At 39.9% G+C, this 24,413-nt stretch overlaps 3 protein-coding genes across 4 annotated transcripts in view; all 3 read right to left on the reverse strand.

Moving 5' to 3' along the window:
- Positions 1–4,611: 4,611 nt before the first annotated feature.
- Positions 4,612–6,552, reverse strand: sst1.1 (somatostatin 1, tandem duplicate 1). Its single transcript, XM_044032492.1, has 2 exons — positions 6,341–6,552; positions 4,612–4,977 (listed from the first exon to the last, which is right to left on the reverse strand). The coding sequence occupies exons 1-2, from the start codon at positions 6,488–6,490 to the stop codon at positions 4,753–4,755; spliced, it is 375 nt and encodes a 124-aa protein (XP_043888427.1). The 5' UTR covers positions 6,491–6,552; the 3' UTR covers positions 4,612–4,752.
- A 6,060-nt stretch (positions 6,553–12,612) lies between these two features.
- Positions 12,613–15,325, reverse strand: sst1.2 (somatostatin 1, tandem duplicate 2). Of its 2 annotated transcripts, none has more exons than XM_044032490.1 (4): positions 15,278–15,325; positions 15,001–15,182; positions 13,213–13,431; positions 12,613–12,761 (listed from the first exon to the last, which is right to left on the reverse strand). In XM_044032490.1, the coding sequence occupies exons 2-3, from the start codon at positions 15,178–15,180 to the stop codon at positions 13,225–13,227; spliced, it is 387 nt and encodes a 128-aa protein (XP_043888425.1). In that variant the 5' UTR covers positions 15,181–15,182; positions 15,278–15,325; the 3' UTR covers positions 12,613–12,761; positions 13,213–13,224. The 2 variants fall into 2 exon arrangements, with proteins under 2 accessions (XP_043888425.1, XP_043888426.1); XM_044032491.1 differs by having other exon boundaries at positions 12,613–12,765.
- A 3,496-nt stretch (positions 15,326–18,821) lies between these two features.
- Positions 18,822–24,413, reverse strand: part of col4a3 (collagen, type IV, alpha 3) — a 40,045-nt gene continuing 34,453 nt past the window's right edge. Inside the window, exons 49-53 of the mRNA XM_044032454.1 lie at positions 24,125–24,337; positions 23,866–24,043; positions 23,231–23,345; positions 22,862–23,034; positions 18,822–21,970 (exon numbers count right to left, since the gene is read on the reverse strand). Coding sequence (XP_043888389.1) covers positions 21,889–21,970; positions 22,862–23,034; positions 23,231–23,345; positions 23,866–24,043; positions 24,125–24,337 — 761 coding nt within the window. The 3' untranslated portion in view covers positions 18,822–21,888. The remainder of the gene's footprint in view (positions 21,971–22,861; positions 23,035–23,230; positions 23,346–23,865; positions 24,044–24,124; positions 24,338–24,413) is intronic.

A 24,413-nucleotide genomic window follows, 5' to 3' on the forward strand; every position in this document is an offset into this window, starting at 1 on the left:
CCTTTAAGGCTCTTTCTCCATGAGGACTACTGGTCCTGACGAAGGCCCTAAAGAGGTGACAAAGACAATGATTTTGTTTTCTTACCTCAAATGAAAAGGACAAAAAAAGAAAAAAAAAATATGGTGATGAATTCAGCTTGTTGAATTTGCATCTACGAGTGGACACTAGATGTGGAGCGTTGTACTAGTTGTAGAGGTCTGTGGGCCAAATGTAGAGGTCTGGGACTGAGTGCTGAGATTTAACGTACACCTACAGTATAGAGGACTAAGACTTAATGTAAAGTTTTGGACCAGATATCGAGGTCTGGGACTAGTTGAAATTACTTGAAATTTTGGACTGGATGTAGAGGTATGTGGAGTTAATGTAGGGGTCTGGGACAAGGTTTAGGTTTGTACATCATATAGAATTCTAGTTCTGGGTCTAGTTTTTGACTGGATTTAGAGGTCTCTGAACTTGATGCAATTTTGGACTAGATGTAGATTTTGGGATTGGGTGTAGATTTCTGGGATCAGAACAAAAACAGTTCAGGACTGTGGTGACTGTGTTGTGTTGTTGGATTGTCGCCTCATGTCATCGTTGTGTTGTCTTGTCGTCGTGTACCTGCAGACTGCACTCGGGGCACAGAGTCTCCATCCATCATGATCCAGATTCAAGAAAGGCCTGACACGCCCCCCAAACCTGGAGAGTGTTGATAACGTTACCAAAGCGACTGTCTTTGTTTCCTCTGCTCTGTGACTGGCCCAGACCTATACTGGTGGGAGTTTGACCTCTGACCTCTTTGGCTACTGCTGACGTCAGAATGGGACATGTGTGGGTATTACATGGGTGTGTGTGTGGCTGTAAATGGCAGCTGATTAGTTGCCCTTTGTTTTTGATGAATCATATTTTTTTAAGGTGAAACATGGCATCGGCAGCATTCACACACGAACACACACACACACACAGTTCATCGGCAGCGCTTGTCTTCTTCCAGTGAAGCTTTCAGTTGTAATTAAAGCTTGTTAAAGTTTATTGAAACAGTTTAAAAGCTGCCGTCTGACTGGCTGGCGGGGTTGACTGGCGGCTGAGATCTTTTGTGTAGCTGCAGCTGTTGCATCCTGTTCATTACAGAAACACTTGCTTCTTCTGACGACATCATCGCGGCTTTGTGTTGGAGATAGATTGAAGGCACCTGCAGAGTCACCTGATGAGCGCACTGCTCCTGCTGCATCAGGATGAGTGAAGCATGCGGAGGCGATAAGTCATGTTTTATATTCAGTTTTAGGGGGAAAAAGGTGTCAAAGATTGTTGTGATTGTTTACCACCTGGGGCATTTTGTACCCGTTCTAATGGTAAAGTCATGGAAATGCAGCAACAACAGCAGTTGTCTGTGGGTAACACATAAGGACAGAGGAAATTAGATGGGAACATTTTCCTAAGACAGGTTGAAGAATAAATTAACAATATATGATATATCCACCAAAAATATATCATATATTGACGCAAATTTTGAAAGGTTGTATCTGAGACAACATTTTCATTAATTCATAATTACATCATCATTATTATTATTATTATTATTATTATTATCGTTATTATTATTTATGTTATTAAGTGTCTTTAGTCTGTTGGCTCTTTGACTGAATCCAACCTCAGCAGTATGATGCACATTTTGCACTTCAGGTTAATTTCTTGTAGACTGTTATATTTGATTCATGGGTGGTTGTTCATCTGTCCTAACACATTTTTAAAATGGTATCTTTTGCCATCTTTATTATGACACAATACTTATTATGACCTTTTTGAATCTTGCACCTAGCAAACACTCCAATACTCCGGTAATAAAAACTGAACTAAAACCCTAAAACCAGCAAACCCGCTCTAAAAACTAATTCAAACTAACTCATTTTAAATAATTAAATAAAAACTAAAACTAATGAAAAATCCCAAACTATTGTAACCATGGCCCTTGTCACCTTGTCATCTGTGTGCAGAAGTTATATCATCCACACAGAAAAAGCCGCAGACCTTCATTCAAAATCCGACAGAGAATATTTCTGTTTTTAAGTTCCCCTCAGTGACGCAGTGGTTGTTAAATCTGTGTCAGCCTGGTTCTCACACAAATCAGGAAGTGATCACAGAGAATTCAGCTACTGCTGTGATGATGTCACAGTGTGGATCACCGACAGTGATTAAGTGACTTCCTGAACAGCACTCACAGCGTTTGTAAGAGCAGATGTTCAAATATTTCTGGGAGGCTGTTTGTACTTTACTTAAGCTTTTATAAAAATGAAACTGTTGTGCCTGATGTTAAACATGATTCATGGACCTGCCTGGCCAGGAGGAGCAGAGCATCTTCACGGAGAGACCACAGTTTAGAAAGACTATACTTTCAGTCAATCAGCCTTCTCGATCAAAGTGGTGGGGAAATGAGTCAGACAGCTTCACAGTGTTTAAAAAAACACTGTGTGACCACCAATAAATGTAATTCTACCCATGTGTCTCAGGCCAGAATACTATTTTAATTCACTGTAGACGACACAGACAGGTCAGATTATTTACTATTATCAACTCATTTCTATTCAAGTCACTATACTTGATTTGTCTAAGAAGGTAGAATAAATAATAAAACACAACAGTATAATACAATAAAAGCACAATAACACAATAAAAACACTTACACAGTAAAAAGCACTAAAAGAGCAACATTTGTTAAAATTGTTAAAAACACTATAAAAAAACATTTAAAAGTTTCTCTAATTTCTCTCAACTTTACACCACTACATTGCTTCGTGTATAAGAGTTGACAGTTTTAGTGTTTTATATATATTATATTGACCTTGTTTCTGTGTTTTATTGGCTTTATATTCCATTTTTCTTTTTTCTTTTTATATTGCTTTTAGTTTACACTGTTTCACATCCTGTCTGTTTCATGCATTTATGTCAACTCAGTTGTTTTTTAAATGCACTATAGAAATACAGTTGGATTGGATCTTGTTTATATTGTAAGTTTACAGGAGTCCCCACGGATCAGGACTCTTAATTTGGAAGAGCTACGCCTCATTTGAACAGGAAAAGGTTTTCACTAAAACACAACGACGCTCTAACACCAAACAGCTGAACCAGAACATGCCTCAAGAAAACAACAGAGGCTGTACACAATCTGAAAGTTCACCACAAAAAATAGCAGCTTTCAACAAACACTCGCCCTCACATAGCGATGTTTGTAAATGATGTCTTACATTTTAGGAGTGACCTTGTATGGGTTTTATTTCTCCAATTTACTAGCTTGTGCTATCACTTCCAATACTTAAGTAAACGTAATAATAAATCATATATCATATTCAAGTAACCTACAGTATATATTACATATTTACATCATTACATGTTGTAAAAAGTGACTTAAACCCAGATGTAGTACAGTACTCATAAACTAGTACTACTAGTTACGATGTTTAAATACAAAATACACCGCTCAAAAAGAACTTACAACAACAAGTTCTATAGTTGTTTATGATTAAACATTGCACCTGATTGCAGTTGATTACAAATGAGAATTTAGCCCTACTCACGTTTATTGTTTTTATTGTTATAATATAATTAATGTATTTGAGCGTCAAAACAAACAGTCGAGGGAATTGATCCGAAAAAAAATGCTCTAATATAAAAATATTAGAGCAGTGTACACTGAAATGTTTTTAATTACTTTTCCCATTATAATCGTATTATACTTAGAATATCTTCACAGTGTCGGCACTTTGACAAACTACAAGGTGTCATGTGCCTGTGGATATTGTCATATGACCAGTTTCTTTTTACTTGTTCTGATGTTTTAGTGCTCCTCAGTGCGTGTGTGTGTGGTCAATTATCACCTCTCATTAAACTCTAATTCCTAAAAGCTTTTCTTAACAAAGCGCTGATGAGTGAAAGGAGCTGCTAATCTGACGGCAGCAGCTGCTACACACACACACACACACACTGAGGGGCAGTCATAGTCAAGGAACTAACACTTGAAATATGACAGCAGTGAATTGGACGGACGGACTGACAGACAAACGGATGGTCACTCACTTCACATAAAATGAACTGTGTGGCATACCACTGAGCTACGTACTAGGCCCGCTGTTCTTTTACTCTCAGGTCATACTAAACAGTATAAATTATTAATAAATATGTGATTGTTGTTCATCATTAAGCTGACGATACACAATGTACTATTAGTGTATGTAGTGCTTGTGCGTTTTATACACACATTATACAGCAATAATGTAATAAAAATATGAAATAAAAACGTTAAAATATTGGTCCTATTTGTGTTATTGTATGGATGACAGTGGATGGATGTTTGTTTAAGTTGATCAAAACAATTTAATATCAGCGTTTTAGCATAAATTTGTCATTGTGTTGTTGACATGGAGACACTGTGTTTATGAGCCTTCATTAAGAGATGCCGTTTAATTATTTGTTCTGATGAATGGTTTTATTTCTGTTCAGATGATTGTTTCTTTTTATTTGTTTTGATGAATTTTGAATGTTGTTATTTAGAAAGCTTGAGAAGGTTGGAAGATGAATGTATGAATGAATGAATGAATGTTGCTTTTCTTTGTTGTTCAGCAGGCGACGAAAAGGACTGTTTGTTTCAAACTGATTTTATTCAAACCGACAATTAAAAATAGTTTCATCGTGTTAACATTCAGAAAGAATCATCTCAGAAAAATCTAAAACAAACAATCAATACAGTTTCTGTACAGTGTCAGGGAGGGGGCAGGGTCTCAGCAAGAAGTGAATGTCTTCCAGAAGAAGTTCTTGCAGCCTGCTTTCCTCTCCCGAGGGGCAAGCAAAGGCCCGGTGGCACCAGCGGCAGCTCGTTCCAGGTCAACATGGATATCTTCAGGTTCTCCATCGGCGAGAGGGAAGTTCTCCTCCTCCAGAGCCTCATTCTCAACCTGCAGGAGGTCAGACAGGAGCAGCTCGGCCAGTGAGGAGCGAGACACGTCCTGAAAACACAAGATAAACCACAACCAGTCTTTAATAAGTCCGAGAACATCCACATGCCATCACACAAATAAAAAAAAAGAAGACAAGAAACGGGACAAAGAAACAAAGTGAGAGACGTGAGACATCAATTCTGAGAAAACAGGGCGCTTACACACCAGACAAGATCAACAACAAAGAAATAAGAGCAATTACAACATCAAGAAGAAATAAAGCAGATGAGTCAAAACATGAAAACAACATCAGTGATGGGACGCGTCATGGTCGTCTGTTCGACAGAGTCCAGCTCTGAAGTTATAATTCTGCTTCCTCTATATCTATATTTACTCTTACAAAAAACTCAGCTTTGACTGTTTTTCTACAGCATCTTTGCGCTCAGGGAACATCCATCCTGCAGATGTGGACAATGATGCCTCCATGGATACAAATTAGGTTGTGGCTGGATGTCAGGATGACATTGTTACCAGCCTCATCACTATCTATCTATCTATCTATCTATCTATCTATCTATCTATCTATCTATCTATCTATCTATCTATTCCAAAATGTCTGTCTATCTCTCTTTTAAATTGAAATGATTAATATATAAACACGTTTGCATGTTTTCTCCTTTTCAGTTTCATTCTTGTGAGGCAGTTCATACATTTCATTTTTGTGAAATTTATTAAATGAACATATTATTTTAAATATCTTAATAATTAAAAACAAATCTTACATAAATAATTCACAAACATCAAAATAACAAAAAAAATTCAGAAATAATACAAATTGAGTTAATTTTTCCAGAATGTCTTTCCGTCTCTGCTCCGTTATCCAAAAATGATTAAAATCATTCTGATTACTCATTCTTGATTGTTTGTTTAAAGATTAAGTGCCTCTTGATTTTAATATTTTAAATATAAATATATGTAATGATTTCAGAAAATGATTTTGAATATTGAAAATCACACAAATTTAAATGATGAAAAGATGATTCAGATACTGAATCACTTGTTTGTGTATGATCTCCTGTCCTGTAATTATCTGAAATAAATCAGGTCAGTGTAATGATTAATTATCCTTAATTTCCTAAATGTTATGACTAACATTTATTTTGAAATCTTGTATGTTATTTTTTTAGTTTCATTTTTGAATTATATTTCAACGTTCATTTTAAAACTATTTTAATGAATCAAAACAATCAAAAGCAAACATTAACAATTACATTAATGTAAAACAAAAAGAGAACAGAATGAAAATGCGAACTTTTACTTTGAAAGGATTAAGTTTCATAAGTTTGTCTGACGGAATGTCTCTCTGTCTCAGTCTCTGTCTCAGTGTGTGTGTGTGTGTGTGTGTGTGTGTGTGTGTTCCTCAGTGTCGGACCTGTTTGGAGCTCAGCAGCGGGGCCCGGTGCAGCAGCAGGCGGAGTTTGGAGTCTCTCTGAGCCGCGGAGGAGCAGCTGATGGAGGCGGCGAGGGAGAAAAGGAGGAGGAGGAGGCAACGGAGACGCGAGGAGGAGACCATCTTCATCATCTGTCTGTCTCTCTTTCGGTCTGTCTCTCTGTCTGTCTGTCTGCGGGTCACAGGATCTTCTGCCTCTTGTCCCGCCAGAGCAGCTTTTATAAAGCCCCACTGACGTCACTGTTTAACGGAGGAGGGTGACTGATGGTGATGATGATGGTGATGGTGATGGCTACTCCTCCGCCTCCCGCTTTAGTGAAATGAGCCGTTCTCTGACACTTAATTTTTCCTTCCCGCAGATCACGTTCAGTTTCTCAAGTGGAGGTTAGAGGACCTCAGCAGACACGTCGTCTGTTTTTAAAGTTATTGATCAGTTATCGATAAGTTATTGGTTTGTCAGTGATGTGTGAGGAGACACATATGGAGGCATTCATGTCTTCATGAACATGAACTGGACTTGAAAAGTATGAACACTTAAATATATGAGCATGTGAACGCCTGGACTTATGAAAGTATGACCACATGAATATATGAGCATTTGAATGCCTGGACTCATGAATATATGAGCATGTGAATGCCTGGACTTATGAATTTGTGAACACATGAATATATGAGCATGTGAATGCATGAACATCTACCCATATACTGTAACCACAGGGCTGTGTCAATGCATGGGGGACACAGGAAAGCTTTATGAACCCATGAAGATGTGAATGAATGAATTAATGAATGAAGAACACGTTGTTGATCAGAACCGTGTGATGAAGGACACCTCTGCTGACGAGGCTCTGTGATTGGCTGATGGGTTTGAAGATACCAAAATAAGTGACTCATCACATGACAAGACAGATGTGTCTCAGCCTGTCCTGTTAGGTGTCTCTCAGGTGAATCATGTGTCTATGAGAAACCTTTATAACATTTAATCACCAAGTGTGACTCTCTGGAATCACTTATTACAGATAACTCTGATGTCATTTTCACTATAATCGCAATTTCATTGTGATTTCCGCAAACTGAATTGTCAACTTCAGTTTCTACAAATTCATTCTGACTATGTGAAGCTTAATCCAAGATATCTAAAAGGACAATGCAGATATTGAACATGAACATGTCTATAATAACAAACGCCATACACATTCATTGCAAAAGTGACGTAAAAACTGAATTGCAGATATCTGTAACTGTATTTTTGACTTGTCAGAATGATGCTGCAGCTGTCAGTAGTGAATATCCTGTCGACCAATTAAAGCAGGGGCCTCAAACACAAATGACCTGGGGGCCACTGAGTGTCTGGTCTGGTCAGTAAATGACCAGTCAAGTGAAAAAAAAAAGCCTGACTTTTTGGGGAAAAGGCAACAGTTCAGTAGGGGTGAGCGACATGAGCTTAAAATGATATAACAGTAATGTCATCATGATATTGCAATAACAATATCTGTGGTAGTATTTCACAGTATTGCCATTGCGGTCATTGTTGTGGGGGTCAACGCACATAAAAACACTTGAAACTTTGCACAGAGGTCAGGTCTGGTCAAAATGGGATACTGGCACATTTCCCAGACCCGTGCGTTGCTCAAGGGCTCTATAGTGCTTCCTAAAGGTGCCAAAGTTCCACCGAATTTCCCGGAACCTGGTGGGAACACGTTATAGACCAAGACGAACAACAAAGTCGATTGGAACCATGGCCTCAACTCAACAGGAAGTCAGACATTTTTAATTTTGGCGTCCATTTGAACCCTACGTAAAATGAAAAAAAACTGGTCTGAGTGTGTTTATCGTACCAACGTAAAACAAACCCCATATTTTTTATCTTTTATAGGGGTGTCAAATGATTGTGTTAATTGCGGTTAATTAATTACAGTCATATTTAGCACGTTATGTTTTTTTAAGCGCATTAATCTTATTTGAATTCAATTAATTTAAATGAAAATACCTCAAGTTGAGGGTAGTTTTTAGGTGCAATTAAAAAAAGAGATTCATTAGATCAATATAACATAATTCATTAATCCCTCTTTTTTTGTAAATCTCTTGACAGCACTAGTCTTTTATTTATTCTGTATTTTAGTTATTACTCTGTACAGCTCTTTGGTCCACTGTAGTTATTTTAAAGTCCTTTTAAATAATCTATTCTTTAAAAAATAAACAACATACAGAAATTACTCATAACTTTATCTTGGAGGGCCACATGAAATCGATTGGAGGGCCACAAGTTTGATACGGTTGGGTTAAATGTGAAAACCACATACCATATGTGTGTCTCACCTGACATCAGCCAGTCAACGCCCTCAGGTCTCACACAGTTCTCTGACCTCGACCTGCAGCTGTGAACGAGAGCGTAACCTCTCAGTCATGTGTTCACGTCTCCATGCAACATTCATGCTCTCGTGTTTAATCCTGAAGTTTAAAGAAGGCTGTGGTCAGTATCACATCATCTCACCTGGTCATGGACTTCAAGGCTACGGGACTTCAGCTGTTGGGTCGTCCAACAACAGAGGACTGGACATATTTCACACCTGTCCATATGGGTTACCGTGGAAACGCCTCCGTGACCACAAGGATTACAGCAGCTGTCTGTTTCTGGCAGCTGATTGGTTCAGCCTGTTGATTGGGGTTAGAGGAACATGGACACACACGCAAACACACACAGAGCGAGAGGAATTAACAAATATATTTAAATTGTTTTACTTCAGAATGAGGAACAGAAAACGGAGTAATAATCTCATCTTCACTTTGCGCCTTTGGAACTTTTGAAAAAACTTGTTTTTAAAAACTTGAACTTTAAATGTCCTTTATCTAGCAGCAGAGACCATCACAAAGCTGAACCTGTGTGTGTTTGAAGCGGTGGTGGTCACAACCGTGCGTGTTTGTTAAGTTTAAAGTATGAGCATGAGGAGCATGTTAGTGATACAGAGGGATCTCTGGAGTGAATTAGCTACAAGTTCATTTGATTTCAAAATCCCAACAGCTATGAGTGTGCATTTTACTCCAGCCATCTAACTTCATACCTTAGACACCAGATGATAAAGGCACATATGAGTGACCAGTGTGATGGACAGCTGATGATGTCAGGTCAGGTCGTCTCTGATTTTCCAGTTACAAAACATCAACCATTGAAAATGTGAACCTGGAGGCTCGAAAAACTGGACTTCCGATTCCTCCCAGTGACGTCACGACCCGTTGCCTCCTGGTGTTGGTCGACTACAGCAGAGTGTCTCAGTCCTGGTCCTGGTGACCCACTGTCCTGCATGTTTTTAGACGTTTTCCCTGCTCCAACACACCTGTTTCACATGTCAGCTCATCAGCAAGAAACCTGATAACGACCCATTTATTTGAATCAGGTGTGTTGGAGCGGGGAAACATGCAGCTGTAACAGCTGTTTGACTCTAATTATTCCACAAGAGGAAATGTGAGTGCAAACAAGTGAAGGACATACCATCACCATCGTCAAAGACAAAAATCCCAGACAGAACATTTAATTTAAGATGGAATGAATAAAATATAAGGAACCAACTTTTCAACACAGTAATAATCATAAATTGTCTTTGTGTGTGTGTGTCCTCGTGACTTCTCTTCTATTAACTGAAACAGACTCAGAATCCACATCAACTCATTTATGTCACACAGTGATGAACCAATAGGGAGCCTGGATTCTCCTCTAATGTAACATTGTGTCTTTGTTTGTTTCCTCTCCTTGTCTCCTCCTCCTCTCCTCATTTCCTTCCTCCTCCCCTCCTCGTCAACTACCCCTATTTCCTTCTCCCCTTGTCTTCTCTCGTCGCTCCCCCAGCTCTTTGTCTCCGCTCCTCGTCTCTCGTAACTCAGACTATTGGCCACGTTTTTAACTTCGGGGCATTTTCTTACATTTTCTTGTCTGTCTCTCTGTCTGAAAGTTTCTCCCAGAATCCTGCTGGGTGTTGTCGGAGGGGAGGTCACGTGGTGAGTGTTGATGAGGTAAATGAATGTGTTTGTGTGTCACTTTGACGGACACTCCACTGCTGTGTCTCTGCTCATTGATTAGTCCGGACTGATGGACACATTCACCTCCAGCCGCGTGTTTGATCCGTCGGCCGACAGCGAGGTGTTTTATTGGTCGGCTACTTAGTGGGGTGTGGGCCTGACGCAGAGGCCCCCCCACTGACCCCATCAATCCCCTCCTGATGAGACCTTTGAACCCTTCTCATGCATATTTAAACTTAGCATACGTCAAAGAGACAAAGTTCAGAGTCAGTGAGACTTATACGATGGTGTCCTAGGACATGTCGCATCCATGGATGTCTCAGGTGGTCAAACGTGTCTTAGTAACTACATTTGAGGACATGATAATGTTGATTTTCACTTCTTCTAAGAAGGTTATGTGCAGCTCAAAAAGTAAAGGTGGGATTTGGATGAAATATTCAGAGGATGTAGATTTTGGACCAAGTCAGAAGTGATTAGACATTAGTGGTGATGTTGGACACTAATGCTGTTTTTCCACTGCACAGTCCTGGCATGGCTCTTTAGCACCTGCTCTGGTGAGGCTCCAAGTGAACTGATCTGACGTCAGACTGCCGGCCACTCAATGGCAGAGAGTCATGAGCGCAACAGGAGACACTGGAATCAAACCGAACAATACTGAACTGAGGAAAAGTCTGGTGCATTTAGCGACAGCTCTGCTGAAAGCCTGTGATCGCGAGTGGCGAGCCGCATCACAACTGCTTCCACTGTGTTTTAGTTCAGTGACTGTGTCAACTGCAGTCTGTGCTTTAGTCAACCAGGAAGTACTGAACAAATCTTTATAGTGATTCAGTACCCTGAAAAGAACTGCTTTACAAGTCACTACTTGTGAAGCACAAGTCACTACAATCCGTGAAGAGTCGAGCCGTACTGTGCCGTGCCGGGACTGTGTCGTGGAAAAGTGCCATAAGTGGCCTTGATGGAGGTTAACAGTCGTAGCGCTGTTGTTGGTCTTGATGATGTTGATAATGTTGATGTTGTTTATGTATCTTTTTTTTTATTATTGACTCTGTATGTGATGATGGTGAATCACATGAGTGAGCAGGTCGTGAGCTTTTAACGACATCTTCTTCAGGAACAAATAATAACAGATGATGAAGAAGAGGAACAGAAGGAGGAAGTGGAGGAAGTCAGTTTGTACAAACTGTATCTACTAAGACACAACATTCTATTACTGTGGAAACATAGAGACTCAAACCAACCAGGTGACAGAGTGAGATAACACGCGCGGACACACACACACACACACACACACACACACACACACACACACATGCACTGCTCGACCTGATACGAGTTTAATCTGTTTTCAATCATTTCAGATTTTTTTCCAGTTTCGCTTGTTTAAAATGAGTTAATATTATTTTTTAATTAAAACTGTGTTTTTGTTGGAGTCGCTGAGGTTTGACAGTTATATGATACACATTCATATGTGATAAACATAATGTCAGAGGATAAAATGACATAGAGAAAATACCCATAGCAAAATGTGTAAGTATGAAATATATGTAATAGATATGTACAAATATCTATTTGTATATGTTTATACATATATGCTATTGTGTCATTATTGTCTCAGCTTCTCCCTTACGTAACATGACTTTTCTCACTGTGTATGACGTCAAATATTACATACAGGTCATTTTAATAACACCTATATACATTTCACATTAAAACAGTTTATATGATGATGATACTGTGTGTATAGGCATAAAAATACAATATAATACCTCAATTTGTGGATTGTTAAGTCCTTGCAGCTCGCTCTCTTTCTTATCTCTTGTATATCTCTTATGTAACTCTCTTGTTATTTAATATTTTAAACAGCAAGCAAACAAATAAACTCTGCATACTCATCCAGACATTTTTTATATTCTCATTAAACTTGAAAAATAAGATTTGGAAACACACACACTCACACACGCACACATACTCAAAACACACTCTCACCAGTGTTTGCTGTCTTCAGTCAATATTTGCTCTTCCTGTCTCCATTAAAGGTTAATTTGTCTTGATCTTCTCTCTCTGTTCAAACACTGTAATCTGCTGCTGTTAAAATACACACCACACACACACACACACACACAAACCTATAAAACATGTCTTCACCTTAAAATGTAGTCGTTTACATTATGGGGACTTGATTCCGGTCCCCACAGTATAAGGAATACCAGATATACACACAGACAGTCAGAGACGGAAAGTTAATTGATTAATCTTTAATTGATAATATCATTGATAATTATTCAGGTACACTTCAGGCACAGAGCTGCTGATTGGTCCGTCCAGAGGCTGAGGCAAAGGTCAGGAGGTCTGGGATTGGTTAGTTGGTCCGGTGAAGTCATGACCTCCGCTGCCAGCAACAACATCAACAGGTGAGAAGCAAAATGTAAGTCACATAGGTTTGGGTTTAAAGTGATACTCATATACTTACCGCCATCCAAACACTGCTACTTTTACTGTTAGTAACGCTTCGGTTGTGTTTGTCTCACAGTAAATCAGTCGTACACACAGTGCTGTTTTAACCATAGACACGACGCGGCTAACCTGAGATAAGTCTTGCTTTTTTGGCTTCTCAACTGGAACGCAGTGAACTCAGCGGTAACTTAATTTCCTATTATTCCGACGTCCAAGCTCCAATATAAATATATAAATAAAAGAAAAAACAGTATTAAGCAGAGCTTCAACTGACATGTATATGGGTGGTGCTTAAACTGACACTGAAATGAGAGGGCGGGGCTTAATCTGACACCACCGTTTAGATTTAAAATAACACTCACATAAACTGTCACATATATACCAACCTGGGTGGGGTATTAACAGGAAGTAAAGCCTTTCCAGTAGAAGTTCTTGCAGCCGGCTTTGCGTTCACGCGGGGGGATGTTGTTTGGAGGTTCAATGGACCGCTCCATGGTCCTCCTTCCTCCTGTTGCTGTGGAAACAATCTCCGCCTCCCTTTGGCCATTGGTCTCAGGCAGCGACATCTGAGCCAGCAAGTCCTCCACTGCACGTTTACTCCACTCCTAAAAAAAACAATGACACTGAGAACAAGTCCAGAACCGGGTAGAGCAGTTCAGAACCAGTTTAACAATAAACCTAAAACACTTTTCCTCCTGCCTGAAGCTTTTTGTGATTTCACAGGCTCATTTCTCTGCAGATTGATGTCAACAACAAACCATTCGTTTCCACTGTGGAAAACAAAGCCTCAGTTTTAACCCAATGAAAAAGAAAAAAAAAGTGAACTTGAGCACATTCACAAAAGGACTGAATGAGCTGATGAAGACCATGTGTAAAGATCAAAAGCTCCAGCTGCCCGACTGCTTTTGTAGGTTTTATGAGACTCAAAGAAGCAGATGTCGGAGTGTTGCTCAGCGGCAGTGGCAGCCGCGCTCATGAGGCTGCTACAGATGAACTCATGTTCCGTTCACTCTTGTCCCTGCAGCATCTCTCACCATAGGCGGTCCCGATAATTATCTGCAGCTCATTCAAGCTCAAACAACAACGCAAAAGCTCATCTGCATCTTCCCTCTTACCCCGCTGAGTCCACTGTTCATGACTTATTGTGTGTTCATGTTCATTAAATGTTCAACCAGCAGCACCGCCATAATAAAATAGGTACATATACTGCTGTACGCGACGTTATAAATATGGACATATAGGCAAAACAAAATCGTCTCCTGTATCATCAAACAAATCACTTACACTAATTTCAGATTGACTGAAGATTTCCTCAGATTAATTCAGTTCAGTGTAACGATGGAGAACCTCAGGGTTCAGTCCTGGACTCGCTTAATTTGTCTGTCACAGGAAAGATTTGTGTGGAAGAAAATCTGCAGTACTTTTTTTTCCACATTGGATCAAAACCTTTAGAGCGTCTTACTCACGAGAGATTGACATCAAAACATACCCATGACCTTTAAAGATTAAAGGGGCTATAGGTAAGACAGATAAGATATGCAAAACTGCTTTCACCTGGTTTCTGAAATAGAAATTAAACATATTGGAAGTATAGTGATCCTGGTATTTCACAGTAAAAGCCTTGTTGATAAATAAATTCTGCCAACAAGCTTTTACTTTGAAACAGGAGCAGATTCATTTCACTGTCTATTTCTCTGTGAACACACATGCAGCTTGCAGTAAAAAAATTGGTTTGGTTCTGTTTTCAAAAAGAGCCTCATGTCTCACATGGGCAGGGTGGCTCATGCATCACACATGTATCCAGGAAAAAAGGGCTGTGTCATGACAGATTTTATTGGGTGAGCCGTTTGTTTTCCTGGTGTCCCCACTAGAGGCCATGGTTTCATTGAGCATCAAACTGAACTATCCCTTTAAGGTGTCCAAACTGCAAGCCGCTGATTAGCCTAGCTTAGCATAGAGAGTGGAAACAGTTAGTATAAGGTAAAAGAATGCAGCAACCCCAAAAATAGCTCAATTGTTTGGTTCTGTGGATGTTTATCTTTAATCAAATCTCAAGATTTAAATCTTTGTGAAAATCAAAGTTAATTGAAACTGCTACATGTTTTTAGGGCAGCACAAACATCTACAAGGTCTTTGCAGGTGAAGGACATGTTGGGACTGATCGGATGTCTCACCTGTGTCAGGAGTCCAGCGCTCCGAGCTCTTTGCAGCAGCTGATGGTTACGCAGCTCATGTTCCAGATCTTGGTTCTGGTACTGCTCCTGGTCCTGGTCTCTGTCAGACTGAGAGGAAACCGGACCACACAGAACCACCACCATGAGGATGAAGATGGAGGGATAACGTACACACTGCATACCTGAAGGAGAAAAAGACACGAGAGCACCTGAGTACAGACACGTCAAACTTGGAGAAGAAACAAAGAACGAAAAGAAAGAAGAGAAAAGTTTCTACTGTTTGCTCCTCTGGTTTCTGCTGCTGCTGCTAGTGCTGTTGGTCCTGGTCCTGGTTCTGGGCTTGTCTCTGGTCTCACTCCTCTGAGTGTTGCAGTTTTGAAGCCAGAGTCTCCTCCTCCAGCAGGTCACATGACGCGCTGTATTGATTGACAACTGGTGGGCTGTGAGGCGATGAAGGAACGCTGACATTCGAGTTAAACAAATGTCCATTAGTCCTTATTGACTTTAAATGGAGTCTGAGCAATAAAACAATAAAACTATTGGCAGCCGCAGAGTCTTCCCACCACTGGTGCACATCTTTAACAAATACAACAGTGGAATGTGGAGAGGAATTAACGGAGCGTTCAGAGGATTAGCAGACTTCATTAGCACTTGCTGATATCTCCATTAAACAAAGAGGCAGCAGCAGAGAGTCGCCCACTCAACATTTAGTGAGAACAAACATGACTTCATCCTGCAGGAAAACGCTCAGAAAAACGTGAGCAACACACAATCACAGCTCTGACTCACAACTGAGCACCAAGTGTTTAAGTCCAGATACGAACATCAGCACAAATGTCTTTCTCCAAACCTGTACAATGAAGCAACGTCCGTTTTTGGCAAATCCTATAATAGCTTTGTGCATGGGATTAGAGTAGAGCCTGGAGTTGAATGTACCTCTGAATATCCAATCATTTCAACAAGGTCTTTTGACAGTGCTCACAGAAAAGCTTATGGAAGATTGTCAGAGTTTATGGAATTGCCCCATCAAACGTTCAACTTCTACGACTGTTATTATAACCACACAGTAATAGTTTAGGGTTAAGTTTGACAGAGGCGTATTCTCTCGCTCATCCTATTCCTGTTAACCACTGACTGGGTTATCAAACACTTGACCATATACAGACTGTCACGCTTTGCACAGAAAGCCGCTGTCCACATTAACAAGAAAAAGACCAAAGTAATGAGTATAACGATTCATGGCACTAGAGAATGTTCAATGATCTATTGACAAAGGTGCCCAAGAGTGGGGCAGAGAGACGTGAACAAATGAAACGCCTTCCTCAAGAACTAATGTAGGAAGATCTACCACATCTACTGACCAGTGAAAATATCCAATGAGCACCTTTACAAGCTGACAGGTTGTAAGAACTTCCAAAGATTTCAAGATAAGAAGGATCAGATAGTTTGGTCACTCGCTGAGAATGTCCAGTGACAACTTGGCAGAGAACCCTAACCCTGGGGCAAGGCATCTCATCACTGTCTCACAAGGGTCAACATGGATAAGTAGGTTCCACCTCTTCTGCTCACCACATAGACTGTTTATCTGTAGACAACCAAAGCCTCCTTTTATGTGAATGCTGTAGTCAAGCTTCAGAGCACAACCTTAGTTTCAGCAGTTGAATCCAACATTTTGAGCTCTTCTCGATATTCTCAGCCATATTTATTTACATCTGCGCTACTTTTGTGAAACACAGCCGATCAGTGCTTTAGCTGCAACAATCCGGAGAGCGACATGGAGAAGTTGGAGATGAAAATATCTCCATCTCCATGGAGATGAAGATGGAGTAACGGCCGATCACATTGTTTCTCCAATTTTTTTAACACTGATTTTTATGTAGTTTTTCCTCTGCATCATTGTAATACAACCACAGGGTACTGGTCATATAGGTGGTTGCTTTGGGCGCCATCTACTGGAGGGGCACCAGATAACCTCAAGGGTGAAAAATAAAGAAATGTATACATATATATATTTATATATAATATAATAGTAGTTAAGACAGAAAAAGTATTACCACTTGCAGATCACAGTGGGTCTACAAAACCTCGTAAAAATATTATTTCACATGTGAAATTTTATTTCAGGATCAAATTCATCCTGTTGGCCGAATCAGACCTTCTGTTGGGTCAGTTCTTGCCATGGGCCATATGTTTGCCACCCCTGTGTATATAGTGATTCTTGTTGCCATAAAGTATTGTTAATGCTGTTTATTTGTGGGCGATATTAGCTCAACAGCAGGTAAATACTACTTATTTAGCTCATTTATGAGAGGAGTTTTGACTGTTGCGTCTCCACGCCGTCTCTGTCTCACCTGTGATTTTCACTTCATGGGCGAACGCGACTCATGAACCAGTGAAGTAAACGGATGAGTGTGATCATGTTGTTGTCCGTCCCGAGGACAGGACTCCTCCCCCCCTGCTCTTTTTGATCACTGTACCTGCTAAAGTTTGATTCTCTGCTGGACTCATAAACAACCCATTAACAGCAGCTGGTTGCCTTGGTTACACATTAACAGCAAGCAGCCATCACTAAAGAGCCGCTGGCATGAGCACACGCAGACAAACACATGCAGGGGCATGATGGGGAAGTGATGACGTCACTCCTTCTCCCTGTGATGCTTTAAGTGTTTGTTTCCACAATGACTCAGTGCGTTTAGTTAACACTTAAAACTCAGTGATATATTAGTTTTAATATATTTTTTATATGTTATTAACAAATAAGTTCCATGAGAATATGAATATGGATAAAAATGTACTGACATTATCAGGGGGGGAAAAACCCTAACCTCAACTTACACAGCAAAAAACACATTGCATATGACAAAACCTGAAAAACAAGTGTGAAAAACAGGCAACTAATGGTAGGTTTGGAGTTAAAGATATCACTTCTGACTTTGTCACCCTACATGGAAATGTATTAGTAACCATCTAACCAAATATGAGTGATTAAAAAAGTGTTTTTAAATCATGTAAAATTCTGCTTCACCCTCTGCTCGGAGATTGTAGGGGGCGTGGCCTCTACAGATGTTACACACACACACACATTATTCCTGGAAAAGAGATTCGATTTCAATTTTTTTTACCTGGTTAAACGTGATTAAACAAAATTCTGGTCCGTCAACATCGCAGTTTGTCAGCTAACAATTTTTGGTTGTGGGGACGTTCCCTAAAGGTTCCCCCAAAGGTTCACCTGTCGTTGATATGGAAAGTTTCACATATAGGTCACAACCTTTATACATTAACATGACAGCGTGTTTTTTAATAACTGAAAGTTTCTCTGATTTTTCAGCTTCTTAAATGTGACTATTTTAAGAAGTATCATTTTGGTTTGTGGACAAAACAAGACATTTGAGATCATCATCATTTCCAGGTTTGGTAAACAGGAAACACGTACTTGATTAATCGAGAAAATAACCAACAGATTAATTGATTATGAAAATTATAGTTTGTTGCGGCCACGTTTAAAAAAATAAATAAACTGAATTCTAAAAATTCCTGAATTCTAAACTGAATTCCTCTGAATTCTAAAATTAAAAAATTCTGAAAAAAAAGATCTGACTGAAACAGGAGAACCTGGCAAATGCAAACTCCATGCAGAAAGGCCCTTGTTTTGATGAACCCAGGTCTCCTTGATAACCACTCCACGTGTTGATCTAATTTATTTATCCTGATTAATCCGTTCATTAAAATCAAGAATTCTTAATGTATCCTGAAGTGTTCCCACTGAAAACCTGGTGTTATTTGTTTTTACAAATCGTGCAAGCAAAAACTGACGTCAATTATCATATTTAATAATACCTTTTATTAAAATACAAAATATAATACAGATCACTGAAATGATACAGTCACACATTCAGTTACTGTTTAGTTGTTAGACGACGAGGTAAGAAAATCATTTGTTCTGATTCGTTCCAGTCGGGGAGATTCAGTATCTGTTGCTGTGCAGAAAATGATGGGACGTCTTTATTTTGGTGTTTCCAGGTGTTTCTCAGCCACCAGCTGGCTGTTAGAGGAAGCGCAGCAGAGCTGACTAACCACTGGTTATTTTCCCTCTTCCTCTGCAGTGTCTCAGCTGAGACCTGAGAAAGTGTACTTCCTGTGGCGTAAAGAGCAGTGGTACTACAGTAGTAGGGGTACTGCAATAGTAGTGGAACTCAGAGTAGTGTAGTATTTAGTAAATCTGCGCATCAGAGGTTTTTCTGACTTCCTGTCTAGCATTGGCAGTTGAAGAAGTCATATATTTTGGTATTAGCGGTAAAAGTACTAGTAATAGTAAGAGGCAAAATATCCCCGTTTAGTTGTTAAAGAAAATTGGAGAATGAATGAGGGTGGGCTGAGAAGTTCATAGGCATCGTCTCAACTGTAGTTTGCATCTTCCTTCAGTGTTGCAGCCTTTTCTTTGATGAATTGTCCACAACCTTTTGGTCTCTGGCTGGAAGGCGGACACCAACACTCATCCTGGGTTAGTAAACCGTTTGAGAAAACCAGCTGGATCAGGATGTCGCAGGAGGCACTTCTCCTGCGACATGGCCAGCCTGGTGTGCTTTCGATCAGGGGGTCAAAAGCTGTTGCACCCACCGAGCGGCATGCCAAGTTCACTGTGCAGAATGTTCTCTGCACGCTGATTAAGAGTCAAACATCTGTCATCCATCACCAGTGTTTTGTTGGGCAGCGGCTGTGGCAGGACGTCCTGCACACAGGTTCATCTTCAGAACTGTCTCTAACCCTATTGAATTCAGTCATACAAACTGAAAACCATGGTGCCATGTCTCCCATGTTCACGAAATGTTTCTAATACTAAGTCTAACTAAATCGTCAATTAGCTGAAATTACCTCAGTTGAAATGTGGGAGGAAATAATAGTATCACAGAAGGTTGAAATGAATGAATGCCAAGTTTTATTGCTACTACTTCTTAGTCAGCATAAGAATGTTTTGCCTCACCCCCATAAACAGTGCACAGCAGTGGTAATATTAGTAGTAGTACTGCTCAGTGGGGAGTATACATATGCAGTACAGCACTTAATGACCGTGGTCATTGTCAGTAGTGATACTGATCTAATTACTGCAACTAAAAGTCTACAATAATGAAGTAAATTAGCTGGTACCTTTGCTGATTTATACATAGAATAGTCCACAGTTTTACCTCGACTGTGTGTGTGTGAAAGTACATTCTCCTGTTAGTACTTTTGTTTCCTGCATTGTTTTCATTACATATATACATATATACATATATGTATATATATATGTATATAGAGAGAGAGAGAGAAAGAGAGAAGCTTCCTTTTTCCATTATCTACATGAAGATTGGGTACGTTGTTCATTTAAGAATGAAATGGGTTCAATTTAAATTCTAAATGATGTTCCCATTGATGCCAGACCTATAAAACCCTGTGTCTTTTGCGGAGTCATTTGACCTAGGATTAAATGCCAAACTAAACACATTTAAACATGGGATTGATCAGTGAGAATGAGCTATCAGCAACACATGTTGTGAGGTACTATTTTTACATAAGCATAAATGTTATTTTTTTTCTGTTCCATATCTTGGACAGTGTGATATATCACCGTTGGAAATGTGGTGCTTAATTGAGTTAACTGGGATAAATAAAAAATATTTTCTTACTTTATTTAAAAATATACTCTCGCACAAACATTGACTGAGATATTTTTTCATTTTTTCATTCATACAAGATTCATTCAAGGGTTGGAATAGATGAATGAATTCAATTGAATATCATACAATTATTGTATTATTCCATTTGATTGTGACTGAGAATGTTAGTAAATCCTCCACTTGCTGGGAAAGCCATGTTGTGTTCTAAGGACAATGAATGTTTTTAATTGCATGTTCACAAGAAATCCATTTTTAAATGGCTTTATACCATGGTTTGCCTACTTATATGCCTACAAATACCCAAGATGAGGTTAGTATTTTTCACAGTAAATCACTGGTCCATATGTCTTTCTTTATAAAAAGCCGTATAAACTTGTCAAGTACAAGTTGGATGAACCTTGATTCTTGCCTCGCCAAAGTCCTCACAACAATATTATTCAACTGCCGACGAGACACCAGTGTTTGAGATTTTGGGGACACACAGACTCCCTAAGGATTCTGGTATCATAATGTAAACACTACACATGCACCTGAATCATATGTCATTTTCCCATCCACACTGGTCCAAGCAAGACCAGAATGTAAGTAAATGGGGGAGTTTGTTGTGGATCTAATTAAAGTGGTTGTTTTACATTTTTGGGAATTATTCAGGAAAACAGCAAAGTCAAACATATGTACAGATCTAATATGTACAAACAGACACAAGGAGTAATGGCTCTGCCTCATCAAGAGTCAAGAGTATTTTTATGCTGTTTATGTCCGTACTATTTCATTACTTCATTGCAGTTTGATTGTCTGCATGTGTTTATTAGCAAGATAATGCAAGAACGAGTGAATGGGTGAGACGCGATAGTGTTAGGTGTCAACCAAGGAAGAATTTGTTGAATTTTGGAGCAGATCTGATAAAGGTTTTTTTGACTTACATTAACATTGAGAGATCGGGGGTTGTTCCACATTCAGATCATTACGAAAAATAAAGCTGCACTATATGTACAGATGTATTATCTACATACTGGATACACGTGGTGCTGATTAATTTAATTTAGGAGATTTTCTGACATCCTTTGTTTAGGTTTAGAAGAATTTATGGACAAATTGCATAAAAAATTTGGAACTTTCTTCCTAATCATGAAACAGATTATGGCCAGAAGGAAAGTGGATCACAGCAGAAGGTTGTGATTGGCTGCTGGTGTGAGGCGTCAGGAGCCAGGTGATGCTCTTGTCAGTCATATGTTCACAGCCTCTTCATACACACTTGACAGCGGCTGATCAAACTGTCTGGAAACTCTCCTTTAACAGTCTGAGGCTTGGGTTTACTGTGGGGGTGAGACACAGACACACACACACACACACCCACGTAAATACACGATGGAGGCGGTCACCTGACATCATATTACATCATGTATTATCCTCTACAAAGAGGACACTGCCCCCAGCTGGATTTTAAAACAACTGCAGCTGGATCATACCAGCTGTTCCACACTCACACACTTAATACAATAATTTTTTTTGTGTGTGTGTGTATTTGTGTACATTCAGTTCCAAAACAATAAATCACAAAAATCAAGAGTTAGTGAAGAAACAAATAAAATGACCTGCGCACCTGAATGTGTCATCACAGGTGTGTCATATCTGTACGTGTTGTTAATGAAAGATGTATCATAACCAAACGAGTAACTAATGAAACCTATATTGTATCTGTGAACTGGTTGTTGTCTGAACGCGTCATTATGAGGGATAAGGCGTCACTGATTAAAGGTCCATCATGCATGAAAGATTACTAAATTCAAATTAAAACAGTTGGACTAGAGGCATTTCAGGAGTGCTGATACAGTGAATTATAACAGCATTGGGAGACATAACTATAGCATCACTCCACCTCACAGGTGTTTACACTGGATGAGTGACGTACGTGTCACCACTGCATTTCCTCATCTTCATTCTATTTTTATGTTTCAACTTCCCGCCTATTTTCACTTGTGACGCCCGGTTCCCAGCATAAACAGACAGAGAAAAGATCTGTTGATAATGCATTGACATTTTACCACTAAGATACATAAAACTGAAACCGGTCACAGTAGTTTTAGTGTAGGCTAAATGAATAGTGAATACATGAAATATCATATAAATATATCAGACAAAAGGCAGTGTGAAAGTGTTATTAATGGCGTATCTGCATCTGAACCAGTTGTTATCCAAACACGCACCTGAACATGTCGCTGGGGTTGAGAGCAGCCAGCCAGTAGCTGTATGAGTCAGTGTAGTAGTTGCAGGATCCTCTGCCATGACACTCAATGAAGGGAATCTTCCTGAAGAATTCCAGACAAGATCCAGGTGAAGCCAGAGGCTGCCCTGACCCCTCAGCCCCCACTCCTGTTTCCTGGAGACCAAGAGTGAGGCCAAAGGACAGAGCGATCAGAGGAGAGCTGAGCCTTAACAGTTTCAAACATGAAATTAATGTGAGGTCAACTGTCTGTGTCCTTGACCTGTCGCTGACAGCACATTTGTTATCAGCCAATAGAGTGAGGGCATTTAAGGACACGAACCATGTGAGCACCCCAGTGACATCATCTCACCATCACAAAGGAGTATCCCAACCAAAGACGATCCCATCCAGAGGGACAGCTCGGGACAAAATTGGTCTGACTGTGGACGGTGATCACGTTGGCTCTGGCCTCACATACAATACACCTGTGATATGAGACACATACAGAACACGTGTGATATGATATGAGACACATACAGAACACCTGTGATATGATATGAGACACATACAGAACATGTGATTTGATATGAGACACATACAGAACACATGTGATATGATATGAGACACATACAGAACACCTGTGATATGAGACACATACAGAACACATACATATGAGACACATGCAGAACACGTGTGATATGAGATGAACACGTGTGATATATGAGACACATACAGAACATATGATAGACACATGCAGAAATATGATATGACATACATGATATGATATGAGACACATACAGAACACGTGATATGATATGAGACACATACACCTGTGATATGAGACATGAGTGATGAATGTAGACACATACAGAACACGTGATATGATATGAGACACATGCAGAACACGTGTGATATGAGACACATACAGTACATACTGTGTCTCTGTGTGTGTGTTTGTGTGTGTGTGAGAGAGAGAGAGAGAGAGAGAGAGAGAGAGTGTGTTACCTGCTGATGTAACTCTCCAGTAAATCTTCGGTGATGAAGGGGACGCTGCCTGGTAGTGTTTCATTGGTGGACAGCCAATAGGAGTAATCGTTGCGTGACGCATAGCGACAGGTATTGTCAGTGTTGCAGAACAGGAAGGGCATGGTGGTGAAGCGAGGGAGACAGCTGCCTAACGTACCTGCAGAGGGAGAGAACACTGTTTATCACGTATTTTAACATAAAAGTACTAAGTTACGTCTGACATCTGATATCACGTTACCCAGGTCTTGTCCGTGCGCTCGGTTGTTTCCGTTGATGAACAGCAGCGAGTATCCGCTGTACACCTGACTGGATCCTGCAGGGCATGATGGGATGAACAGGTTCTGGCTGTGTCTGGTGAACAGGAAGCCATCCCTCTCTGGTGCATCCCCACTTGGACCCGGTGGACCCGGAAGACCTTTGGCACCGAGGAGACCACATGTGCCTGGGATACCTGTCATCACATTTGAATTCAGGACATTACAAAAGCTCAAAATGTCAGCATGAGTGTCCAGTATGTATGCAGTTCA

The sequence above is a fragment of the Solea senegalensis genome, linkage group LG8 (assembly GCF_019176455.1).
Source record: "Solea senegalensis isolate Sse05_10M linkage group LG8, IFAPA_SoseM_1, whole genome shotgun sequence".
Lineage (NCBI taxonomy): Eukaryota > Metazoa > Chordata > Actinopteri > Pleuronectiformes > Soleidae > Solea > Solea senegalensis.

Coding starts and splice junctions, on each gene's coding strand:
- sst1.2 (XM_044032490.1), bottom strand. CDS start 15,180: ATGCAGTGTGTACGTTATCCCTCCATCTTCATCCTCATGGTGGTGGTT. Junction 13,432..15,000: donor GCGCTGGACTCCTGACACAG/GTGAGACATCCG, acceptor TGTTTTTTTTAG/GAGTGGAGTAAACGTGCAGT.
- sst1.1 (XM_044032492.1), bottom strand. CDS start 6,490: ATGATGAAGATGGTCTCCTCCTCGCGTCTCCGTTGCCTCCTCCTCCTC. Junction 4,978..6,340: donor CGCTGCTGAGCTCCAAACAG/GTCCGACACTGA, acceptor TTGTGTTTTCAG/GACGTGTCTCGCTCCTCACT.